General features: G+C 37.7%; 4 protein-coding genes across 9 annotated transcripts in view; 2 read left to right on the top strand and 2 right to left on the bottom strand.

Moving 5' to 3' along the window:
• LOC125229307 (monocarboxylate transporter 10-like) overlaps window positions 1-446 on the top strand; it is a 276,054-nt gene extending 275,608 nt beyond the window's left edge. For all 5 annotated transcript variants that reach the window (XM_048134109.1, XM_048134113.1, XM_048134112.1 and 2 more), the window contains one exon: window positions 104-446. In XM_048134109.1, the coding sequence (XP_047990066.1) occupies window positions 104-337 (234 nt within the window). In that variant the 3' untranslated portion in view covers window positions 338-446. The remainder of the gene's footprint in view (window positions 1-103) is intronic.
• A 1,095-nt stretch (window positions 447-1,541) lies between these two features.
• LOC125229761 lies at window positions 1,542-13,091 on the bottom strand. Its single transcript, XM_048134699.1, has 7 exons — window positions 12,257-13,091; window positions 11,848-11,927; window positions 11,079-11,236; window positions 6,991-7,062; window positions 5,268-5,406; window positions 4,103-4,221; window positions 1,542-3,511 (listed from the first exon to the last, which is right to left on the bottom strand). Exons 1-7 carry the CDS (start codon window positions 12,307-12,309, stop codon window positions 3,368-3,370), a joined length of 765 nt encoding a protein of 254 aa, XP_047990656.1. The 5' UTR covers window positions 12,310-13,091; the 3' UTR covers window positions 1,542-3,367.
• A 1,631-nt stretch (window positions 13,092-14,722) lies between these two features.
• The window catches only part of LOC125229760 (DNA mismatch repair protein Msh2), a 48,008-nt gene continuing 38,226 nt past the window's right edge, over window positions 14,723-24,504 (top strand). The window contains exons 1-2 of the mRNA XM_048134697.1: window positions 14,723-15,024; window positions 15,860-15,909. Coding sequence (XP_047990654.1) covers window positions 14,988-15,024; window positions 15,860-15,909 — 87 coding nt within the window. The 5' untranslated portion in view covers window positions 14,723-14,987. The remainder of the gene's footprint in view (window positions 15,025-15,859; window positions 15,910-24,504) is intronic.
• On the bottom strand, window positions 17,948-24,389 carry LOC125229759 (GATA zinc finger domain-containing protein 14-like). 2 transcript variants are annotated; one of them, XM_048134696.1, is made up of 3 exons: window positions 24,235-24,389; window positions 20,359-22,381; window positions 19,612-19,792 (listed from the first exon to the last, which is right to left on the bottom strand). In XM_048134696.1, the coding sequence occupies exons 2-3, from the start codon at window positions 22,358-22,360 to the stop codon at window positions 19,779-19,781; spliced, it is 2,016 nt and encodes a 671-aa protein (XP_047990653.1). In that variant the 5' UTR covers window positions 22,361-22,381; window positions 24,235-24,389; the 3' UTR covers window positions 19,612-19,778. The 2 variants fall into 2 exon arrangements, with proteins under 2 accessions (XP_047990651.1, XP_047990653.1); XM_048134694.1 differs by having other exon boundaries at window positions 17,948-22,381.

Below are 24,504 nucleotides of genomic sequence, written 5' to 3' on the forward strand. Positions count from 1 at the left end.
ATGAACTTCAATTTGTTTGACATGCCCGCCGCACGCCCCGCCCCGCTACGCGCACGATATGAGCGTGCACTAGGCCTTCACTAACGCCGTTTTCTTTCCCCAGGTCGAGAACTACCTAATGCTAAGCGAATACGAGAACAACCTCATAGCCGAACTGCCCAACATGGCCGAACGCCGCAACCGGCGCTGGTCCATCGTGCTCGCCAACTCCCCCGCGCGCTCCGCCTCCCCCGACCGCCCCCGCTCCCCCGAACACAAGAACTCACTGAAATGGAAGAAGAAGTGCCATAACACCAACAATAGACTCATCACGGTGATCAATGAAGCCTCGCTGTAACGTATTCAGACAATAAGTAAGGTTATGACCTATTTAACCTCATTAATTTATTTGATGTGTGTGAATAGATGTATTGTGTATCTGTAATTTATTAAATTATGATTAATTATTTGGAGTTTTACTATTGTTAGACCCTCCTTCCTTTGGAATACCTACGACGTAGGCAAGACTAAATAATTCATGTCCTTTGACAACGATAAAGTACATAGGTATTTAATTTAAATACAATATTTATAGCAATTGTACTGCTTACGTGTATTCAGTTTCTGTCAGTGACAGAGCCACAATAATTTAATAAATAAATATTATAGGACCTTCTTACACAGATTGACTGAGTCCCACAGTAAGCTCCAGAAGGCTTGTGTAATAGATACTCAGACAACGATATATACTAGTATACTCTACAAATACTTATATACATAGAAAACGTCCATGACTCAGGAACAAATATCTGTGCTCATCACACAAATAAATGCCCTTACCAGGATTCGAACCCGGGACCGCGCCGTAGCAGGCAGGGCAACCACTGGGCCAGACCTGTTGTCACTAACCATTAGGAAAATAATGAAAATGATATTTTACTACATCATTGAATACTGATGTCAGATTTAATATGAAGTAGGCATAATAATATTCTAATTCGTCGTGTCAACAACAGGTAGACAAGCATGGTCACGATGATATACTATATAACGTCAGGCCGTTCTTTCTGCACTATTTGTAAGTGCGATAAAGTTTATCCAGCTAGTGTGCTACGCCCGCAGATATAGTTAAAACTTAGTGCTTGCCTCATATTTCTGTCAATACCTAGCATAGTAAAAATTTTTAGAGTAAGATAGGATTATAATAACAATTATTTGTATAGTAGAGAGAGATGACCAGTGGCCCGTTTCTCGAAAGTTACAAGCCTTGTATTACAAGTGTGTTTCCATGACAACCCATACGATTTCTCAATTGCCCATAATAATATTAGTCAAATAGCGTTCGAGAAAATGGGCCCCTGTAATTATATATTATCAATAAATTATGAGTATGAGTAAACAATAGAAAACAGAAGAGGCGTACTCGAAAACGAAAAAGGAGTTGGCAGAAGACCGGACGAGTTGGAGATTGCTCCACCGACAAGAGCACAGATGCAAAAAATGCAACTATAATTTGTCGGCATCGATCAAGGACAGGACGTTATATATACAAAACCACAAGATAATATTTAAAAGTAGATCACTTTATTGAGATTAACAAAACCATACCTACATACAAGTCGGTAATCAAGTATATATTGACATACGTTTACGTATTACACAATTATAAACTAATCAATGCTGCACCAAAAATGCAATGGAACACAATATCACTTAACTATTTAAAGTTTTCAGATACTAAAATGTCTTAATAAATTGCGAAATAGCACAAAATGATCAGTTTTAACTAAATACTACTGCCAAATGATATCATACATAATTGACTCACTTGAAACTGAACTACAAGGTCCATAATACCACCGTGAAGTATAACCAATAAAATGGTAGCTCTTGACAGTTACGACTGCATATCGATACAGTAGCCTATTTCACAATAGTGAGTGACAATAGTCGCCCGACAGTGACCCTTCGCCGTTCATTGCCTGTTCAACAAGGAAATAAATATTAACGCCGCGCGTGAAACAATGTTGTGTGTATCATTAGCGAGGGCCAACTATTCCTAAATTCAACCACAATCAAACACTCCAGCTAACCTCAACACTCACCAAACAAAAACACACGACAGTACACGAAGTGGGGGAGTTTTTAGTCCGTAGACGGCTGGGCACCATTCCCAGCCGAGTCGGACATAACCGTCGGTACGGGCCGGCGGTATACATGAGTATCTTCTCCCTCACCGCAAAAGTGTTTAGGTGCATGCAACTGCGTCGAAATATCGGATCCTCAATAAAAATCATACCTTTTTGATTTTCACCTGAATAAAAATCATACCTTTTTGATCACGGTTTATATCCCGGTCAATATAAGTCTAATATTAATTATCATTCTTATCAACCTAGAAATAGGCACAGAATTGTCAGTGTCACTGTAGTCAAATAGCCCTCTGTATCAATATACAGTCGTAACTGTCAAGAGCTACCATTTTATTGGTTAATATGTCAATGTCACACACATGCATATATTCACTCATTCGTTTCACGCATGCTTGATTATGACTTGACCTGTATTGTTTTTTTTTTGGAAATCAAGAATTAATTACGGTGCATTCATCCCATGGATCTTTCCGTACCTCTAAAACGAGTATTTGAAAAGATGAACACTAAGGGCCGGTTGCACCACACCGGCTGTCTCCGTTAAAGCATTCGCTAAATTTTATTGTATGGGAAATTCCATAGACCTCTACAGCGTGCTGATGATGTGTCTGTCAAATGTGGTTGATGCAACTGGCACTAAATACCATAAACACAAGGAGTCATTAATTTTAGTATCCGAAAACTGAGAATAAAGTTTACCGCTGCGGCACAACAATATCCTCTAGAAACTGGGCGAAGCAGCGCATAGCTTGCAGCAATGCCGCCAACAGGATAGACAGAGACAGACTCACCAGCTTCTGACTCTCTCTCGTCATCAACTCGTTGCTCACAGGAACTACATTTTGGCTCGAACCTACACTAGTCACGTTATCACAATTTGTACCTATCTTATCCTCGGCATCCGATGCCTCTATCACAACAGACACTGTATCCGTATCTTCCAACCCTGAGGTAACAACACTAACACTAACGTTTGAACAAGAAGGAATCTCATTCCATTTAGCATCGAATTCTGGTTCAGTTAGGCACTTTATGTCATTGCTTATACTTACTTTAATTAGGTCGTACTTTAGTGAGTCGTCCGTCTCTTCGGAAGACATGCCACTGTCGTTATCTATATGATCACTGTCGGGTGATAAAAGTTCAGTTTTTTCACACTTAATATTAGTTTTACCAAAGCTGCCGTATATGAGAGGTGGCGCTGTGTTTTTCGTGCCGAGCGGCACGGCCGCGGGTCAAGACGACTTGGTGGATGCGGGGTTGCCCTTTATGAAGACTGTACTGGGGTTCGATTGTTGGGTCCCAAATATGCTAATGTCCGAGAAGGACCCGCTTGTTACTGAACAAGCGTCATCTAGCAGCATCTCCGAACGTAAACCCTGGAAAAGATAATTAAACCTAAGTAAGTATGACTTGCAATATAAAATATGCATGTATACATATGACCTTGTTCAGCTATAAATCTGGCAACTGATATGAGCCAGTCAGAATCGATTTTCTTTATCTCAATAACTTATCAACTCCCGGTAACTAACTAGCGATATCGCGATGGCAAAAAAATACCTGTCTCCCACCGAAATTACGCCCCAAAATTTAATTAATATATCAATATTTGCAACGCTCGTACCTATCTTAATACAAATTACCTGAATTACCGACTACCTGACAATATGGTACTTTTGTTTGATAATGGCAGATTTTACAATAAAACCCGAAGAAAGTGGCCCACCGAGTTTCTTGCCGGTCTCTATAGTAACCCCCTCCCAACTGAGGGGGGACTGTAATCTTCTCGAGGCTGAGGCGTAGGGTTAAAGCCAGCGTAGCTTTATTTGACATTCATATGCTCATTTTAATATGCCTACTTGAAAAATAAATATTTCATTTTCATTCATTTTCAACCTTGCAAGTTGGAGATTTTCGGTAGTGCTTTCAATTAAATTAAAGACTCTGAATAATCAAATAATACTTACATCAGAAAAATATTCGTACTCTTTTTCAAAAGACAGTATAAACACGCAAAATATAGCAGTCAACACGTAACTACACATGGAAGTGACAACAAGACAAGCGTGCACTCCGCTCGGTCTACCTGAAAACCAAAAAGAAGTAAAATAAGAACCTACTGTTCATAAGGGCCCTTTTAGACGGTATGAGAACACTCATACGAGTTTTGTTACATTGCGGTTTTGATGGCTGTGCAAAATTATATGTAACTTTAACCTCAACAGCCCGCAATTTAACTAAATCGTATGAGAGTCCGCACGCCGTCTAAATCAGGCCTAAATCGGTATAGCATTGGGTCGTCTCGTTCGTTATTTGTTCTTAAATTCTTCGAAAACGAAAATAGAATGAGGCGAATTCATGAAATTGACAAAAAACGAATGAAGCAACCAAATAAAACCAAATGCATAGCAAATTCTGGTTATATGAATTTTTATTTGCACCCCCGATGCGAGAATGGGAATGGCGTGTTCTAAGTTCCATCGCTATTAGTGTTTATGTGTGCAACTGACAGAGACCGTCGCGGGAAAACCATGTAAATGCGTTTTTTTTTCTTTTCAAAGCAGGTTTTAGTGACACTGGCAACACAATTGCCCGCAATTCACATACCATTGCCGCGTTTGTCCAATACGCACTAACTAACTATGGAGCAAAAGCGGCAATGGTATGTGAATTGCTGGCAATTGTGTTGCCCGTGTAATAGCACTTTAAGGCATGTCTATCAATTGATTTAGCCGTATTAGAAATATCTGAATTTAACATTTAAAAAAAATTAAACTGTTTATTTCTATAAATAATTACAAATAACATGTTTTTTCTTAACTACAAATCTTAACTAATAAAGTTTTTTTTGAGTTAAGGAGTTGCCTTATCTTAAACAAATATTTCTTCACAATATTTCTTACCTGCTTATTCGTTCGTCCCTCCAACGAATTTAATAGTTCGTTAGAAAATCTATTCAAAATATGCGGTAGCATACACTTCCCTAACCTTTGCCCGTACACATTGTTACTCTTTGTTACTTCAAATGTTGGAAGGTTGGCTAGGTTACGTAATCGCGTAAATAATGTAAGGTTTATTTTGTTTACTTTTCTAAGTTGGTGTTATGTTTTTAGTATGAAATGATAAACTTACCTTTAGGTATAACGGAGACGAGAGTGCCAAATATCGCCATAACAAGTAGAACTAGAAAGCTCACATTAGCCAGGTATTGTCGGAGAGTAGTCAGACCCTTGTCGTAGTACAACGTCGAGAGGTATGTCGTGATCAAGCTCTGGAAAGATCGATGTAATTCGTGTTACGTTACGGTTTTATAAAGTCAAAAGTCGAGTTCTTCTATCTTCTCATCTACCAAAAAGGGTTTCATGCAGTAGCCAGATTTAGAATTGGTTTTTCTTCGATAAAACGTTCGCTATATTTTATTGTACCTACAGATTTTTTTGTTTACTGCGGAGTTACATTTATCAGACCATTAAATTCTAATGCCACTGGTCCTTGACTTTACTAAGGAGAAACGTCAAGAACTTGAACAAAATCTGCCTTTTGTAGCTTCGTTTCGTAGTTTTGATGATTTTTATATGAAATAGCCCGTTTTTTTCTTGATTTGTGGGATGGTTTCTTCCCAGAGAGTTGTTCATATAACCTACATTCAAATAAGGTATATACCTAAATATCGAAATAACACCGTATACAGTATGTAAACTAACGAAAACCATTTACTGTAACCCGTAAATGTCCAGGTGATACTGAGAAACTTTTACTATGGGACCAACACCCAAAACGCGAAATAAAAATTTACTCTCCCATAGGAAATACTTACTATAAAATAAAACTACTTTCGGGGTTGATCCCATAGTAAAAGTTTCTCAGTATCACCTGGACATTTACGGGTTACAGTACTAAATGGTTTTCGTTAGTTTACATACTGTATATATCTCGATTAAGTATCGCTGTATATTCAATAACGCAACTTATGTGTACCTACCACATGATCATAGCATGACACAATAAATTTCATACAGCCAAAAGGCTGTAAGAGGAAAAAACTTCTAAAATAATTACGATTACCAACGATTGCAATAAAATTATAGAAAACATTGCATGCTCACAAGAGTTATAATTTATAATACCATATTATGTGTTAAGACTAATAATAGCAATTCTTATAGGAGCCAGCCACTTGACCATGTAGGCCAATGGGTCAGTCAAATTACCTTGCACGCGATAAAAAAATATACGGCGGTTAGTCGGACGATGTAAAAGTGACATAACAGAGCAATGGGCTAAACCATAGAAAAAACTAGGCAGTGGTTTAAAGATTAGACCTTAACTATGATAAATAAAGTTAATTTTGTTTTATACTTTGATTGTCATCAACTCGCGTTGCTTCATAGAGTCTGACTTCATTCAAGACTTATTTATGGAACTTAACTTTAAATCGTACCTAACGTTAATACAAGGGTCTTTATTCAGCCATAATACACCTATGCAATAATTTACGGGAAGAATATAATTGTACTAATACTAAGCAGTTTTTACCTGTGGAATTAACACCAAATGTACTCAAGGTAATTGTCACAATTTTTTTTTTTATTGACGCTAACATTGGTTTCCATGGTTATCTCTAATTACAGCTTTCTTATCTATGCAAGGTGGGGTTACATAAATGAATAATATCATCAAAAACATCATCATATGGGTAGGGTAGACCAGCAGAACCTGAACTGGCGATAAGTATAAAAACTGCGACCTGTCAACCCCATATCTCACATTAGATTACAGGTCTACACAGCATTATCTTGTTAAATCCGAACATAATTCAAACTTAAATAAAAGTAGATTTAGTAAAAAAACTAACCTGCATCCATATGTATAACGTGCCAAAACCGCATATAAAAATACTCAGCGCCGTCAGGCCATAACTATCAACCTGAAACACAAAATATATTTTACTAAAATAAGTCTTCTTCAACGGCAGTCAGAGTCATGCATGCCAGATGTCCTGAGACTCACCGCCACTTTGCCAGTGGATAAAATAAAATCTAAATCATAAAAATCCAGGCGTGAAGTGTTGACTTCCGGTAAAAAAGCATTCGCATTTTTTCTACTGACCAAGTACCTATGCCTGTGTAAATTAGGTACAGGGAGCCGATTTTTGAATGTCGACCATTCGTATTCGTGAATTAGTTAGTTCATTCATATCTCCACTACTAACGATTAAAATTCTACTAACAGAATCTAAAACGAGTGGTCATTACCACTAGATTTAAAATTACTAGGCGTCCTTTTTCGAAAATAACATTTCGTCGTTTTAAAAAGATTTTCGAATGGCGAATTCGTGCGTTCGAAATTAAAAAATTGGCAGACTTGAGGATACATCGTTTTTTTTTTTATGGGATAGGACTAGGAGGCAAACGAGCAGACTGGTCGCCTGATGGTAAGCGATCACTGCCGCCCATGGACACCCGAAACACCAGAGGTGTTGGAGGTGCGTTGCCGGCCTTTAAGATGGGTACGCTCTTTCATCTAATTATACACCAATCTCTAAACTCCCATGCGACTTCGTGCACCGTGTAAATGGGCCCTGAGGCACTGGTCCCACCGCGAGCTAGTAAGCTATGAGCTATCGGCTATAAAAACGAACAAAAGATAATCACTCCCGTGTAAATAAAAGAGACACGGCTATTTTGATAGCTCACCGCTGGGCGAGTAACTATAAACATCGCCGTGTCTCTTTTATTTACACGGGAGTGATTATCTTTTGTTCGTTTTTATAGCCGATAGCTCATAGCTTACTAGCTCGCGGTGGGAACAGTGCCTAAGTATTGCCGTCTTGTAATAAAAGTAGATACGATCTTAAACATCTTAAATAGTCATTGTTTTTATCCACTTGGGATGTTCGAGATATGAGATACAAGAATAGCATTGGTCGCGTGTTCTTAAGGCCATTTTGTAACATGCGAAGTTTTCTGCAAAACTAAGAGGTACCGCAATTCATTTCATACCATTGAAGACACTCTCATGCACAAAAGATGTTTCCTTTGTAAATTTAATTAAAAATAGTACATTACGATACAAGTACTAAATAAGTTATACTGTCTGTAGGTAGTGTATCTAATAGGTAGATTGTTATTTTTAGATAAGATGGAGCGCATCGCCAACAAACTGTTTTACAGCCCCTAAGGCTCCGTAATTTTATGGGCGTATTTCTCGTGACCTGATTTTTATCACCTACCTACTTAACTACTTAGTCACTGTCCAGGGCCCGTAGCCGAAATGCAATCTATCTCTATCGCTCTTGCCCATTGGCGCGACAGAGCCAGACTGCATGACGACCGGTCTGGCGCAGTCGGTAGTGACCCTGCCTGCTACGCCGCGGTCCCGGCGGGTTCGAATCCCGGTAAGGGCGTTTATTTGTGTGATGAGCACAGATATTTGTTCCTGAGTCATGGATGTTTTCTATATATATAAGTATTTATATATTATATATATCGTTGTCTGAGTACCCACAACACAAGCCTTCTTGAGCTTACCGTGGGCCTCAGTCAATCTGTGTAAGAATGTCCTATAATATTTATTTATTTATTTATGTCATTCGGACTGGGCCAGTTGATCTATTCTAATCCAACTATCGTCAGGTAAAAATCATAATAATGGAACTTGAGGAAATACGCGCTTTTAACACCAATATGGGCGAAAATATTATAGTATATAACCTAACCACAAAATTAAAATTTTGAAAAAACCCCCGACCGCGACATAGTGGACCGATTTTCATGCAACATGGCTAAGAACACTCCCGACTAACTCAACTTTCAGACAAAAAAACTAAATCTAAATCGGTTCATCCGTTCGGGAGCTACGATGCCACAGACAGACACACACACACACAGAGACAAACAGACAGACAGACACGTCAAACTTATAACACCCCGTCGTTTTTGCGTCGGGGGTTAAAAGGGATTATAGATTATTAAATGCTAGTTAGCGACTTAGCACTATGATATGCAGTAACGCAGTAGCCAGTTGTACAGAAGCCATAGATTTACATAGCCACTGCTCAGATACCCCACTCTAGAATACGTATCTTTTTTTATGGGATAGGAGGCAAACGAGCAGACAGGTCGCCTGATGGTAAGCGATCACCGCCGCCCATGGACACCCCAAACACTAGAGGTGTTGGAGGTGCGTTACCGGCCTTTAAGATGGGTGTACGCTCTTGGTCTGAGAGCTCCAAAATAAAGCCTGATGAGGGTGAATGGTCAATTTGGGCGTAATGTTGGAATTAATTAACGGGCATCTGGGCATGTTGGAATTGTAGCTTATCCATACTAATATTATAAATGGAAAGTGTGTGTGTCTGTTTGTTTGTCCGTCTTTCACGGCAAAATGGAGCGACGAATTGACGTGATTTTTTAGGTGGAGATAGTTGAAGGGATGGAGAGAGGCTACTTTTTGTCTCTTTCTAACGCGAGCGAAGCCGCGGGCAAAAGCTAGTCTTCTATAAATAGGTTTTTATTGAAATTGTCAGTTAAGTATAAGGGCCAATTTATAGCAGGGGTCAGCAAACCACTATGAAAGTGTAGGCCACTGTAAAACTATGTCGTAGTGACGTTATAAATCAGATTGTAAGACTCTTACTGTAGTTGTGCCTGCTCGTTCACTGAAAAGATCGCTCCCAACTAGTACGATCTCCGAAGTGTACTAGTTCGTTCTTTTAGGACATTTAGGACAGTAGTACACCGAGAGAGCGAGAGATTGTGCATATGGCGTACAGTAACGCTCGCTCGTACTAGCCGAGAGCTGATCGGCCGTTTTCGCGCGCTCTCGGTCGGTTTCGGTAGGATCACACGGATCGCTTTGGGATCATCCACATATTACGTCACACCAAATTTCAGGTTTTTGGACCCCTCCCCCCCCCTATGTCACGCTTTTTTGTATCCCTTTAACAGGGATTGTCACATTTAGTATGACCCCCCCTCCCCCTTACACTGTGACGTAATATATGGATGACGCCTTTGCTGTCATTGTCACTCCTCGGCTCTTCGCTCCTTTCGCTCCCATTCTGTTACGCGTGTGTGAGTGTACTAAATGTACTAGAGAGCAGAATCATTTGGGAGTAGTTCGGTCTAGAACAGTGCAGGGAATCGTGTCTTTTGTACTATTAGTACATGTCCTACACAAGCCTATCTTACTGCTTGTCATTTTGACATGGTTGTAGAGTGGCCTGGTTGTAGGGTTCCAATAGGTTGACTGTACTATTGTTGCCTCTTTTCTAAAACACGGTTTGCCAACCCCTAAGCCATCATGATACAAGTTGTCCAACAGTAGTATTCTGATTTAAAATATTTCAAACCTTTGATACCTTAATATGTTTCGAGCAGTGCTAGGGAACTGCAGATGCTAATTTAAATAAATTTTGAAATCTGGATTCTACTGCTGAACACTCCAAATAAATAAGTATGTTAACAGCTAGGTCCACACACAGTGAGCAGAGTCGTGAGGCAATGTCCTCGCCCAGCAACCAGCCAATGTAGACTTGCCTCAACAGATTCAAGTCCCTCGACCGAGGCAGGTCTACATTGACCAAATCCATATATAAATACAGTACAATCTCAATAATCTGGCACTGTTGCTGACATGGAGGTGCCGGATTGGTGGCAAATTAGACCCATTCTTCATATAATTATTTTCATATTGTTTTATATGTCTGATAAAATGACTGTACCACAATAATAAGTTAATAAAAACAACACTTATCTGGTTTTAGCCACTTTTGAAGTCAGACTGGTCATTTACGCATAGATGGTAAACTTGGACTTGAAAATCTTGAAATGATCACTTGCATCTCCATTTTAGTGCTGGATTACTGGGATTTTGGACCATTAAGGTGCCTCTTTATCAAGATTGTACTATATGTCTATAAAAAATATGAATGTTAGTTACCTTCAATAAAAATAGAAACAGATAAACCAGGAAGCCCAACGAGAGGAGTGAGGCCGAGAGGGAAGATATCTTATTTGCGAAGGAAGTCACATTCGGGTTGGGGGTTAGCGAGCCTAGTATGTGGATCTGTCGGTAACGGTCATAGATGATTTTTCCAGCTGAAAAAAATTGTTAGCACACATAATGGCATGTGGAATTAGTAATAATGATGACGATATCTTAACCCTTGAAGTGGCAGGCAGTAGACTCTTGACTGTTAGTGTCAATAAAATTTGAAATTTGATTTATTGAAATAAAATCCAAATTCTGACTATTCAAATATTATGTAAGCCAAACAAGAGTTAATATGATTCTGAATTTATTTCATGTTAACCATTTTTTTGTACTAATTATTGTCACAAAAAATATTAGAATCAAGTTTTTAAACATCAATATATATTATTTTTTTTATAATTTTGAGGAGTCATGGATACAATTAATACACATAATAAAGTTACGTTCCTCAGAAACAATGAGATCAATGTTAATATATGTAATGTTATGCGAAAGGTTAGCTAACATTGAAAACTTTTCATAATATATGCAACAGTTAAAATGAAGACCTTGAACACCTTACACACTCAACAATTACCAAACTCAACCAAAGAGTTTCCAACCCACTTAAATTTTCTTGCAATGGCAAACTATGACTCAGATGTAATGGAATGCAATAGTTAAGTAACATTAGCATTTCGTCAACTTTTACATAACACATAAACATGCCTCTTACCTATAGCTCCGCTGGCCACATAGAGCAATGTGAATCCTGTGTCTAAAGAGTTTGTTTCTTTCGCAATCTGAGAACAAAGTCTGAAAAAAAATGACATTCATATTAAACCAAATATGACCACAAATTTAAAAGACTACAAAGATTCATAACTGGTGAAAGTAAGTATTAAAAAACTTAAATCATTGTTAATAATACCATTATTATAATTCGTTATTAAATTGTAGCAACCTGTAAAACTGTTTCGTATACTACTATTACTCGTAACATGTAAAGAATCCTTGTTAAAAGCAGTTAACATTCCATTGCAGAGTAAAAAAAAGAAAAAAATATCGCACATTCACTTCTGGTTTAAATTAATAAAATACTTCGCAAATTTAGCAATACGAGACAAAATATTGATTATACTTACGACACAATGTATGTAGTTGCTAAAATTACCAACCCACACCTAAAATACAACATATTATGCAAAAAAATAAGGAACAGAATTGAGTCACTAATATTTACTATAACTAGAACTGAGAAAATAATGTCTGTCCTGTCAATGTCAGTTCAGTTTGCCAAATGAGTTCGGATACGCTAAACACAAGTTTATATCATCTGATGTAGGTTCTGAGACTGGCCCATTATACCATACGACTCTTGAGTAATCTGCTCGTTTGAATTATGGTCAACAGTTTGCTATTTTCAAACTTGTTTTAGTTATAGGAGTATTATTCTAATAGCAACTGTGAGGAATAAAATATAATTTGTTTATTTTAAGGCAATATTGAATACCTAAAGATGGTCAATCAAATCTTGTCACTCAAGAAAGGCGGCAAATTTAAAAATGTTAGAAAATTTGAATTTCGAGCCATTTTTTTATTACTGACAACATCTGCTTGCCCGGGTATACAAAGTAAAGCCTGACCAGAAATATATGACTATTGTCAGGACCAGGAGGGTGCTGTTATTCTGGGGTGTTCTGGGGTAGGTATGGGCCTATGGGGTTACGTTACAGTTCAGTTTAGTATGAAAAAAAATAGTAGTAGTCTCGTTATTGTACAAAAACACATTAAAAAATAGCATACATTGAGATGTGAAGTACAAAGGCGAACTTATTCCTTTGAGAGATCTCTTCCAGTTAACCTTTGAGTAAATGAGGGAAAAACTAGAAGAGGAAGAAAATAGTTCTTATGAAATTCAGCAAAATGGCGTGTAGTCATATATCTCTGGTCAGGCTTTAAATTGAAAGTCTTTGAACCGTAGTACCACTCTGCCTTCCAATGAAAAAAATATATAAATTTTTTTAGACCTATTTTAGACCATCTATTATAATAATAGTACATAGATGTTTTACAGTACATATTATATTAGATATGGCCCTTCGAAGTTTTGAGATTAAGCATTATGAGGTGGGTACTATTTTAGTATCAAAAAAATACTGTAGAACCTGGCAAAAAAGAGTATAATTTAAAAAGTGGTACGCTAGTGTAGTGAGTACTAAAATCTGACCAAGTGAAATTGGCACTGGATTTGGTAACACCAGCTGAGCTAGTGTTATTTTACTTATAAACGCCATACTTCTATTAAAATTATAACATTCACGTGCTAAGCTATCAAAATCACTCAATTCTCGCACTCAAACAAAGAAGTTTTACTTATACTTTACACGAGATGTGTTGCGAAGTATGGATCTGATTGACTCTTAAAGGTGGTTTGGTAGGTATTTAGACAAACTGAAAACGACATTTTTTCCCACTTCTCATTGTATTACATGATAAAAATTCTCGTGATTAGCTAATTTCGGTTTTCAAGGTATCCCTCCACGTCGCATCGGTCTCGATCGATTTCATTGGACCTATTTAGTTCATAGTTCAGTGTTCATTCACATAAGTGGATCTAATGGAATATGTCCTTATATCAGTAATTTGATAGGTACCATATTATTATAATATCATAATTAGGTATCATAATGTCGAGGTATTCCCGATGAACTACAGTATGGGGTCCTTCAAAAAAGGAGTGTAGGTACAAGTTTCTAATGGGTCGGCAACGCGCACGTGACACCTCTTGAGTTGCGGGCGTCCATAGGTTGCGGTGACCGCTTTCCATCAGGCGGGCCGTATACCTGTTTGCCACCGACGTGGTATAAAAAAAAAAATTAGATTAGATGCATAGTTTTTTTTATATAAGAACGAAATTCATCAGCACACACACACACACACATACACACACACACACACACACACACACACACACACACACACACACACACACACACACACACGGAGGTTTTTTAGTCGGTATTGAACATCTGAGTCCGACATACCGGGCGCAAGCAAATACGCAAATGTATTTTTCTACCTCTATAAAAAAAAACATACACACACAAGTATACGACATAAATATTGTCTATTTGACGAAATAACATTATTTCTTAAGTTTATTCTGTAACAATTTGTTGTCATTCATTTAGAAACTAAGGAAGAGCGGTGACTCTTGATACAAACTGTAACTGTTAGTGTTACTTAAAAAGAGGTTCCATCTCTAAAAAAATTAAACTTACTATGATACTGAATAAACGATTTTATTTATTGTGAACTCGAATATTGTGATAAAATAATAGCTATATAGAAACGATTTAGTGCACGTGTATCCGAACAGACGATTTCACAATCCTCTTTTTTGTTGGTAGTTGGCGTAGTTGGGTAAATTGAGGCATTTTTTAACTTTATAAACACTTTCGTGCAGTAAAGAATAAATAATTATTTAAAAGGATTAACTTTAGGTTGATTTAGTTTTCATTGTACAATTTATAATTACTGTTTGTTTTCTATGAAAGTAATCAACATAGTGAAATAAAACAAATTAATTCAATACATCATTTTTAATGTTAGGACGCAACGCCTCAATGCTGGGTCTGCTATTGGCTAAAATTGCGTTGATATAATTAAAAACCACGGTTAAAAACCAAAAACAAAAACATAAACTTAGCGCGCCAGTTTTGACAGCCGACAAAACGAAATGTCAGTTATCATTGTGTCTTAGAAGTTAAGATTAAATTTTGCATTTATTTCGCATGAAATAACTAGTTTACTAAATAAACATTGTAATTAGAGTAACTCTCTACGTTCTAGTATCTAATTAATAACACAACAATGTCATCAACGCAACCGATTCATGCACTAAATCTAGGTAAGAGAGGATTTGCATAATAAGAGCTGTAGGATATTTTAGAGAGAACTGAACAGATTTTCCAACTTCATATTCTTTATTGTTAGCAGTTTAATGCTGCCTAATTTGTTTGCAGAAATGAAATAGAAACTGAACCTTTAAAATGGTTTCTTTTTAATAAACAGTCAAACACTATAACAATGTGTTGGACTTTTCGATTGATCCATGGAACATGGCGAATCGTTCTCCAAATATATTATGTATTTTTTATTTTTGCATTCTGCTGTTTAATGTATAAGTTTGATAGGATATTATGCAGTAAATAGCATACGCAAAGGGTGCAGTTGATGAAAAATTCGTTTGGAGATGCGAATATCCAATTCTACGGACATCACTCGGCAGTTTGTGGTCCCGGCCGCCATCATGCTTTGTACTGCTGCTCCAGCTATCCTCCAGTGCAACGTGAAGGCCTAATCACTTACATGCACACATTGGTGTTTTTTATATCTACGTAATACACTTGTCATTGGCAAAGGCCCACGAGGCTGCCATATTGAATAAATGAACAATGTGTTGTGACATTATGTAAACATCTTGATCATGATACATCACAAATTTTGACTGATCACATTCCATGCTATATTCTCTGTAGTTATTTTCATAAAGCTTAATTTGTACTTCACATTCAAATAATATATCGGTGAAACTATTTGATTCATGCACAAGTATGGTATGGATTTTATTTTTTATTTTGTTTATATGACATGGTATGAAAAAGACTTTATAAAAAGATTTACAACCTGCTAGCCTACCTATAAGAAATAAGATTTTTTAGACAATAATTTGTTTGTTTCAGACTCGGTGCAGCAGCAAGCCTTCATTAAATATTATAATGCATTACCAGATGTGAGTACCTTTTTTAATATTATAATGCATTACCAGATGTGAGTACCTTTTTTATGATATAGGAGCCGAATGAGCAGACAGGTCACCTTATGGTTAGCAATCTCTGCTGCCCATCAACACCTGTAACAGCAGGATTGCAGGTGCGTTGCTGGCATTTAATATGGGTGTACACTCTTTTCTTGAAGGTTGTATCGGTCTGGTAATACTGCAGGTGACAGTACTTTCACAGTTTTTGATTATTCATTGCCCTCCGTGCCTTAAGTGTTCTTATACTTCAAGTACAGTAAGGTCATTGGAGTCAGAAATTCTGATAAAATAGTCCTTATTGCCCTGTTAAGTTGACTGGTAGAGAATGCCTAATTGTATAAAATTCACACAATTTCAGTTAGGTACAGAAAAAATATTTACAAAAAATTAACATGCTTAAAAGGTTTAAAACCAAACCTAATTTTAAATTAAAAATATAGTAAGGTCAAGCGGGGGAACTGCCACTACTAAAATATAAAGTACAACTTTGACTGCCTAAACCTACTATCAACGGTAATTTTACTGACAATTGATTGCCTTAACACTGTAGATTAGTTATCTAGGTTTTATTTCATCTGTCTCTCATCCAAAAATAAAGATTCCGTATACTTTAAAATACGATTTCTATATGAGATGGCAGAAATAGTTATAACTACCCTGCCGAGGGGAAATTCCAACAATTGATAATAAGTTTCATTACGGTGAAATTACACTGGTAAACCGGATATCATATGGTTTGTCAAAACGTAAGGAACCTAACTCAAACACTCATTTTTATGTAGGTCTGTCGGTTTGTGTAAAAAAAACTTACAAGATGTCAGCGAGGTATTTAAAACTGGTCTCCATACTAAGTAGTGATGGGAATCGTGCCTATTAGAAATCTGTCGATACTGTGTCTATAGGTGCATACCGTGTACCCGCGCACACCTTATTCTCTGTTCATAATCAGACCAATAAGGGACTAAATGCTTAAAATGATCGATAATACACAATGACGTTCAATAAAATATACTTTTAGCTCTTTCCAGAGCCAGTCACTAAATGATAGGTATTAATATCGATACAAAACCTCGAATCGAGTACATCACTAGTGTTGTTGATTTTCATATAAAATATGGCGGGGGCGGGGCAATTAAAACTACCAAATAGTCGAAATTAGCCTCCATCGCAATTTAAGGGGGGCAATTTAAACTATCGCTTAAATACTATTAAAACATGAAAATCAGAAGATTGAAGGACATACAAACATAAAAAAGTTTATAAATATGCAACTAACTGTAAAAAAAAATGTTAAATCACATTAAAACCATATTTTTTATGGAATGTTTGAGAGGCTGTCTCTCACGCGCATACTACCAATTTCGTCGAAAACTTCATGGTCGTGTAGATCAGAGATCATTAGGACTATCAACACCATCTACGGTGAAATGATGAAAGAGCTTATACACTATCTGGACATATATGGAACTACAGTAAATGATATAAAATATGGAAGATAATTATTTCGATTAGCTACAATTGCCCCGTAGTTACTATTACCCCAACTGACCTTATGTTTAAATATATTATTTGTTTCTGGCTTTAAAGTCTAGAAAGGGTGTTTTTACGCACATTTACCAAAATGAGGAATGGGATGTCCTAAACCTGTTTAAAATTGATTAAAATATAAGTTTTTGAGTATTGTTGATCTAACATGAGATAAAGGAGCATTAAAACATGTTCAGATTTCTGATACTTTTGTTCACATTACAAAAGTGTATAAATGTAGCAGTACACTCTACGATTGCCAGGCAAACATAGAACAAAGAAATTCCTATTCTGGATGCCATACAACTAAGTAAGTACATAATAATATTATTGTTGTGCTTATCTAACTTAACTGTTTCTTTTAAACAGCGTCACTGCTTCCAGAATAATGCTTGAACATGATAAACAGTTATCTCATTTTTAAAGAAAGTTCAAGTTCGGTAAGGTCAGACCTGATTTGATTATCATGTAATAAAACAATGACTTAATTATTTATAGCAATTTATTGTTCTAGCAATTTAAGCATTATGACTAGTTTTAATTTAATTTAAATATTAACTCCCACTTAAATTAATACATAGTGGTAAATACCAAATCAACTTCTTTTAAACCATGAAGCAACAGAGTCTTTAGCACTGGTGAATTTGTTGCCCACTGATTTCCAAAATCCGGGCTTTTCTGTTGTCACTGAGGGCGATACAATTTCGACTTCTTGTTTAGGATTAGTTTGGGAACCATGCTCACTGACAGGAGTGATCTTCGTTTCCTGAACTACCTGCGGGTTTGAATGACTTGCAAACTCCCTAGCCTCATGACTATATGAGCTTTGACGGTGTTGTTCAAAATTGGAGAACTGTTGTAAATTTTGTTGGTCTAAATCTTGAGTTTGTTGTCCGAAGTCGTCTGTGTTTTGTTGGTCAAAGGTTTGGCTTTGTTGACCTAAATTAGCAAAGTCTTGTAAATTTTGTTGGCTTAAATCTTGGGTTTGTTGACCAAAGTCTTCAAATTGTTGTTCAGTATTTTGGTGGTCACGTGTTTGGGTGTGCTGACCTGAATGGTGAAACTGTTGAAGATTTTGCTGACTTAAATCTTGAGTTTGCTGTCCAAAATCTTCTGTGTTTTGTTGGTCAAAAGTTTGGCTTTGTTGACCTAAATTAACAAAGTTTTGTAGATTTTGTTTGCTTAAATCTTGTGTTTGTTGACCAAAGTCTTCAAATTGTTGTTCAGTATTTTGTTGGTCATGTTTTTGAGTGTGCTGACTTGAATGGTGAAACTGTTGAAGACTTTGCTGACTTAAATCTTGAGGTTGCTGTCCAAAGTCTTCTGTGTTTTGTTGGTCAAAGTTCTGGCTCTGTTGACTTAAATTAGTAAACTCTTGTAGATTTTGTTGATTTAAATCTTGGGTTTGTTGCCCAAAATCTTGGAACTGCTGTTCTGTATTTTGTTGGTCGTAGTTTTGGGTGTGCTGATTACTGTTTTGGTTGTGCTGGTTTACATTCTGGAACTGTTGGACCTGGTGTTGTTGATGTTGTTGTAAATTGTAATCATCTTTATGTTTATCTTCAGATTGTTGTATTTTATGCTCCTCAATTTCCTCTGGCTGTCCCAAAAACTGACCACCAGAATGACTATGATTGGGTGTTGATGAACGTGGCGTAGTGGTACTTGTTGTTGTTGATTTTGAACCACTTATCTGGTGTAATTCTTGTGTAGCTCTTTGCCGTTGTTCTTCAAGCCACTTTTGTTGACTTATGCTTAAAACACTTAGTGAATCTGATTCAGTTGTATATTTCTCAGTGCCTCTAGATAAGCTTAATGCTTCTATTTCTTCAGGACTCTTTTCTGGCTTTAAGTGGGTTGTGTACGTTTGAGAATTCTGAACCGTTTTTGGGGTGGGTTTCGAAGTGCCTTCAGCTCCGATATCTCCGCGGCCAACTTCCTCTGGTTCAGGTTCCTCAGGTGTTTCATCATCTTTGTCATCTTTGGGTTTTTCAGGTACAACTTCTTTAGGTAATTTGTCGTTCTTTGGTTTATCGATTGTACTATTAAATATAATAGAAGGCTGGTATCCTGAACCGTGTGTTTGTTCTTGATTCCAATGGTGTGAACTATTGCTACTTTCCCAATTGCTTCCCTGTTGATATGTACTTTCCTGTCCATATGAGTGTTGTGAATTTTGATACTCAGTATGTTGCTGATCTTCTTTTGATGAATGCTCAGATTGCTCTTCCATATTGTCTAGTTTGTCCCATATACTTTGCAAGGGGTTATTGTGAGATGATTGCGCGTTATTGTTATTGACATGTTGTCCCCAACTAACGCCATGACTCTGTGAATTTGAATAAGAATTATGATTATTATAACTGTGTTGATTGTGGTAATGATTGTTTTCATGCTTTTGATTATTGGTGAGACCCCAAAATTCAAGATCGGCAGGGTTGTTAGCACCGGGGCGTTCTTTATGGGAGGTGATTTGTGTGTTTCCAGCATGTTCTCTGTTAGGTTTTAACTCATTAACACTTCCAATTTGAGTTTGATGTTCTGTGTTTGTGTCTGTGTGCTTTGTTTTATTTATTGTATTTATGTCATGCCATTGAGTTTGTACTTGTTGTCCCAATTGATCTAAATCATCCCAATTACTATGAGCCTGTTGCCCAAAGTCTTCAGCTTGTTGTGTTTGGTGACCTAGACTATCCCACTTATCTTGTGTTTGTTGCCCAAAATTATCAAAATTTCCGAAAGATTGTTCAGATTGATGGCTCTGTGTTTGATGGTTAAAATTATCTAGGTTTTGACGACTGGCTTGTTGTTCAATATTACTCCACGATTGTTGTGTCTGTTGGCCAAGGTCATCTAAATTACTTTCAAATTTATGATTTGACTCATGCCACTTACCCTGTGTTTGCTGTCCAAAATCTTCCAGATTTTGAGATTGTCTCTGCTGTTGATTGTTACTCCAAGATTGTTGTGTTTGCTGACTAAGGTTATCAAGGTTTTGAGTCTGTTGCCCTAGGTCTTCAAGTTTCTCGGATTGGGCCTGCTGTTGAAAGTTACCCCACGATTGTTGCGTTTGTTGACCAAAATCTTCGAGTTTTTGTGTCTGCTGCCCTAGGTCTTCAAGTTTAGCTGGCTTGCTGTGTTGACCGAAATCTTTGAGTTCTTGTGTCTGCTGCCCTAAGTCTTCAAGCTTAGCTGACTGGCTGTGTTGACTGAAATCTTCAAGGTTCTGTGTTTGTTGCCCTAGGTCTTCAAGTTTAGCTGACTGGCTGTTTTGACTGAAATCCTCGAGATTTTGTGTTTGTTGTCCTAGGTCTTCTAGGTGTGCAGACTGGCTTTGTTGCTGGTAAAAATCTTGAGTCTGTTGAGAAACGCTTTGATCCCAAGCTGTTTGCGCCTGTTGTCCGAGGTCATGGTAGTAATTGGCAGAGCGTGTAGAACGACGGTATCTGCACAGACTATCGCAATCTACAGCACTTCCATGAGTGTAATCTTGCTGGGAACCATAACGTTGCGATGAAGCACTGTTTTTAGTACCGGAAACAATTCTTTGTGAAGCTTCTCCAGTTGACCCTGGGTAGATTACGTAGGGATCTCCCTGTTTTTCCCATGACTTGTGATAGGAATAAGAGGATTGGTAGTTTTTAGGCTGACCATCTACAAGAGGCGCGAGTCCAGAGTGGCTGCCGTAAGCTCCTTGCGTGTACGCATTTGAGTTAGTGTTGGATTGAGCACTGTGGGAATTGTGCTGGGCTCTATAATCTGCTTGTGCTTGGTGGCTCGATTGACTTGATCCTGATATTCCCGAGTAGCTGTTGTGTCTATTGGCAGAATTGTACACATTGGCACTAGCGCCTTGAGCGTCTTCATATAATTCACTATTTACAGACAATGGGTTAACTACAGGCGCAACTGTAACTGGTGCATCGGTGGTTTCACTATGCCTTTCCCAAGCTTTTTGGTAGTTGTACGAGGAAGAGTAATGCTTTCCAGTAGGCGCTGGAACGGAACCGATATGCTGCTGGTTGTTAGCCAAAACTTCAGCTTCGCTATTAATCGCATTTTGATCGAATGAAGAAGCTGCAGTGTGCGAGGTATACCTGTTGCTAGAACTTTGGTCGAAGGATGAGGCAGCTCTGTGAGCATCATAACCAGCTTCTCCATAAACAGGGATCGCTATTTGAGCTCCAGGTCTTGCTACGATCCGTACTGGTGTTACTATGGTATAACGACGAGTTTGATCACCGATTCCATGGGCTTGTAAGCTTCCGGACTGCAACTGACTTTGGTCATAATTTTGGGAATTATATCCCGAGTGAGATTGATACCCAGAAGCTGAATGATAACCAGAGCTACGACTGTTGCTTCCAATATTAGATTCGTAGCCAGTGGCATCCGCGGCATGCAGATTTCCAGAATGCAGTGACGATTGACCTAACTGACTTGATGCACCGTATCCGCTGTGCTGAGATTGGCTTCTCCAGTCAGAGTTTGCGTGCTGGTTATAAGCCGACGACAAGGAAGAATGGGAGCTGTCAGAAGATGAGCTTTCTCCAAAGTTCCTTCCTTGAAGATTGGTCCGATCGTGATAGCCTGATCCATAGACTCCTGCCGTGTTAGCAGCCGTGTAGACGCTTCCAGCTCTAGTTTTCGAAGCATCGCCTAGTTCTCCTTGAACTTGGTTTATGGCTCCACTCATTTGGTGCTGGGCTAGAGAATCCATGTTGTGTGCTTTTTCGTAGTTGCCTGCCACGTTACCTCTTTGAGCACCATAGTAGCCGGATTTGCTTCCTTCATCTGAAGAGCTTCTGGAGTATTGGAACTCTTCGGTTTCCTTGTATGTTTCTGGTCTGGCCCAGGCCAGCGCCGCTATGGCCGCGAAGAGGATTAAAGTCCTCATTGTGTTGTTTCGATTCGCCAACTGTAATTTAAAAAAAAAATCTTGGTCAGTATGTCATGAAAGCCAGGTCCAAGGAATTTAATTTAGAAGGAATTTAAAATAACAGTTAGTATTGGTGATGTCTTTCGGAATTTTGGTTTGTAAGTTGCACTAAAATGTCAGCATGGCCACACGAATCAGTGGAAGACTACGCACGGAAACAATCAAGGACAACATTTATATATTGGACATTAACATTTCGGATTTCTTATCATGAAAGCACATAAACATAGTATCCATACTAATATTATAAATGGGAAAGTGTGTGTGTCTGTTTATATGTCTGTCTTTCACGGCAAAACGGAGCGACGAATTGACGTGATTTTTTGAATGGAAATAGTTGAAAGGGTGGACAGTGACATAGGCTACTTTTTGTCTCTTTCTAACGCGAGCAAAGCCGCGGGCAAAAGCTAGTATTTTATAATACATAATTATATCGTATATATATAGGTATACATTATACGATACAATAAGTTCCATTCTTCGAACTTCGAATAGTAATTTATGTCATGTTTCTAAAATAGGTAATTAAATTAAAAATTAATGAGGAGTTTTCAAGTCGGTCCACTGAACATCTATTCTACAGTTTATAACTTATTGCACATAAGGGGTTCACAAATAAAAAAAAATACATAAATGATTAAAAAAAATATGACCATGAATTAAAACCGAAATAAATTACACATATGAAAGAAAAAGTGACCAAGTCCTCTGGTGCCTGAGGCTGGAAACGAACCAGCGTACTTTCCAATCGCGGGAAATGCCTCTTAATCCGCTCGGCCACCCAGGTCACAGCTGTCGAGGTCGAAATTATCTCTCATATGAGTAATCTATACAAGGACTCGTAGCGCCCTCTGTCCACCCCTAGGGCAGAACGGTATGGTTCTTGCCCCCCGTGTAAACCAAACTCAGGTTGGTTTCCACAGCTCGAGAGATGGCGCTGCTAAATCAATTCTAATGAACACAAGTTAAATTATAACACACACAAGTTAAGTTTATTTCGGTTTTAATTTATATACATAGTAGTGTGACTACTTTAAGACAGCACAAGTTGAAATATTTTCAATAGATTATAAACCATGAATATTTAGAACCATACTAAGTATACTACATACATATAATATTGGATAAAGTAAATTTATAATTTTCCCCTCACTAGCTCGGAAACACGTGTTTTGTCCTTTAATACCAGCGGGTAAAAACGCATTTTATCCACTAGTGGGTAAAGTAATTTGACCTTGAATAAAGTCAAATTAACTGCTTTAAAATTGATAAAGGTAGGTGAATCTAGTAATAAAGATGATTTACCACCTGTGGAACTACTGGAAGCAGTGATAAACGCATTTTTTGCGTTGTAGTTTCCTCGCTATAGTGAGGGGAAAAGTTTTGTGTTACACTCGGGTGCAAAGTTGTATTTTAACGCCGAGTGTGGAATTGAAAAACTCGCAAGTTCATGATTTTATTCTCGAACTACTCGCTTCGCTCGTGGTTCAACTATAGAATCCTTTCACTTGCTCGTTTTTCAATTCCACACTCTGCGTTAAAATACAACTGCCCCCTTGTATAACAAATAACTATTAAATAAGAGAAGATAAACTACGACGCGTAATACCTAAAGTGAGACGTATAAAATATTACCAAGTAGGTATCTACATACATATTAAATTTAAACATAGGTACTCTACTCAAGAACAAGCTTTGTTTTTAAATCCCACATACTGAAATGACATTTAAATTTTCTTGATTTGTTTAACGGATTTTTCTTTATTTTTTGCAAACAAAAATTTCAAACTGAAATGAATTATTTTAAATACCCCTAGTCAGGGGTTCCTTACCTGTGTAACGACGAGTCGGCGCCCTCAAAAATCAAAATGGAGACACTTGAAATAATTGGACCTCTCTTGTTCTCGTTTGTCCGCACACTGACATTGCCTGCTCGTTCGCAGTCAATATATGGCCGTATTAATTAGTATTATATTATAGTATAAATTATTCGATAACCCTTGCTCTGTCATCATAACGTTTTCTGCGAATCGGATCTGGCTATTCTTGATGGCACGCGAGCGAACGAACGAGGTCTTCTGTCCACCAGTCAGTCGTGACCT

The sequence above is a fragment of the Leguminivora glycinivorella genome, chromosome 9, assembly GCF_023078275.1.
Source record: "Leguminivora glycinivorella isolate SPB_JAAS2020 chromosome 9, LegGlyc_1.1, whole genome shotgun sequence".
NCBI classification, from domain to species: domain Eukaryota; kingdom Metazoa; phylum Arthropoda; class Insecta; order Lepidoptera; family Tortricidae; genus Leguminivora; species Leguminivora glycinivorella.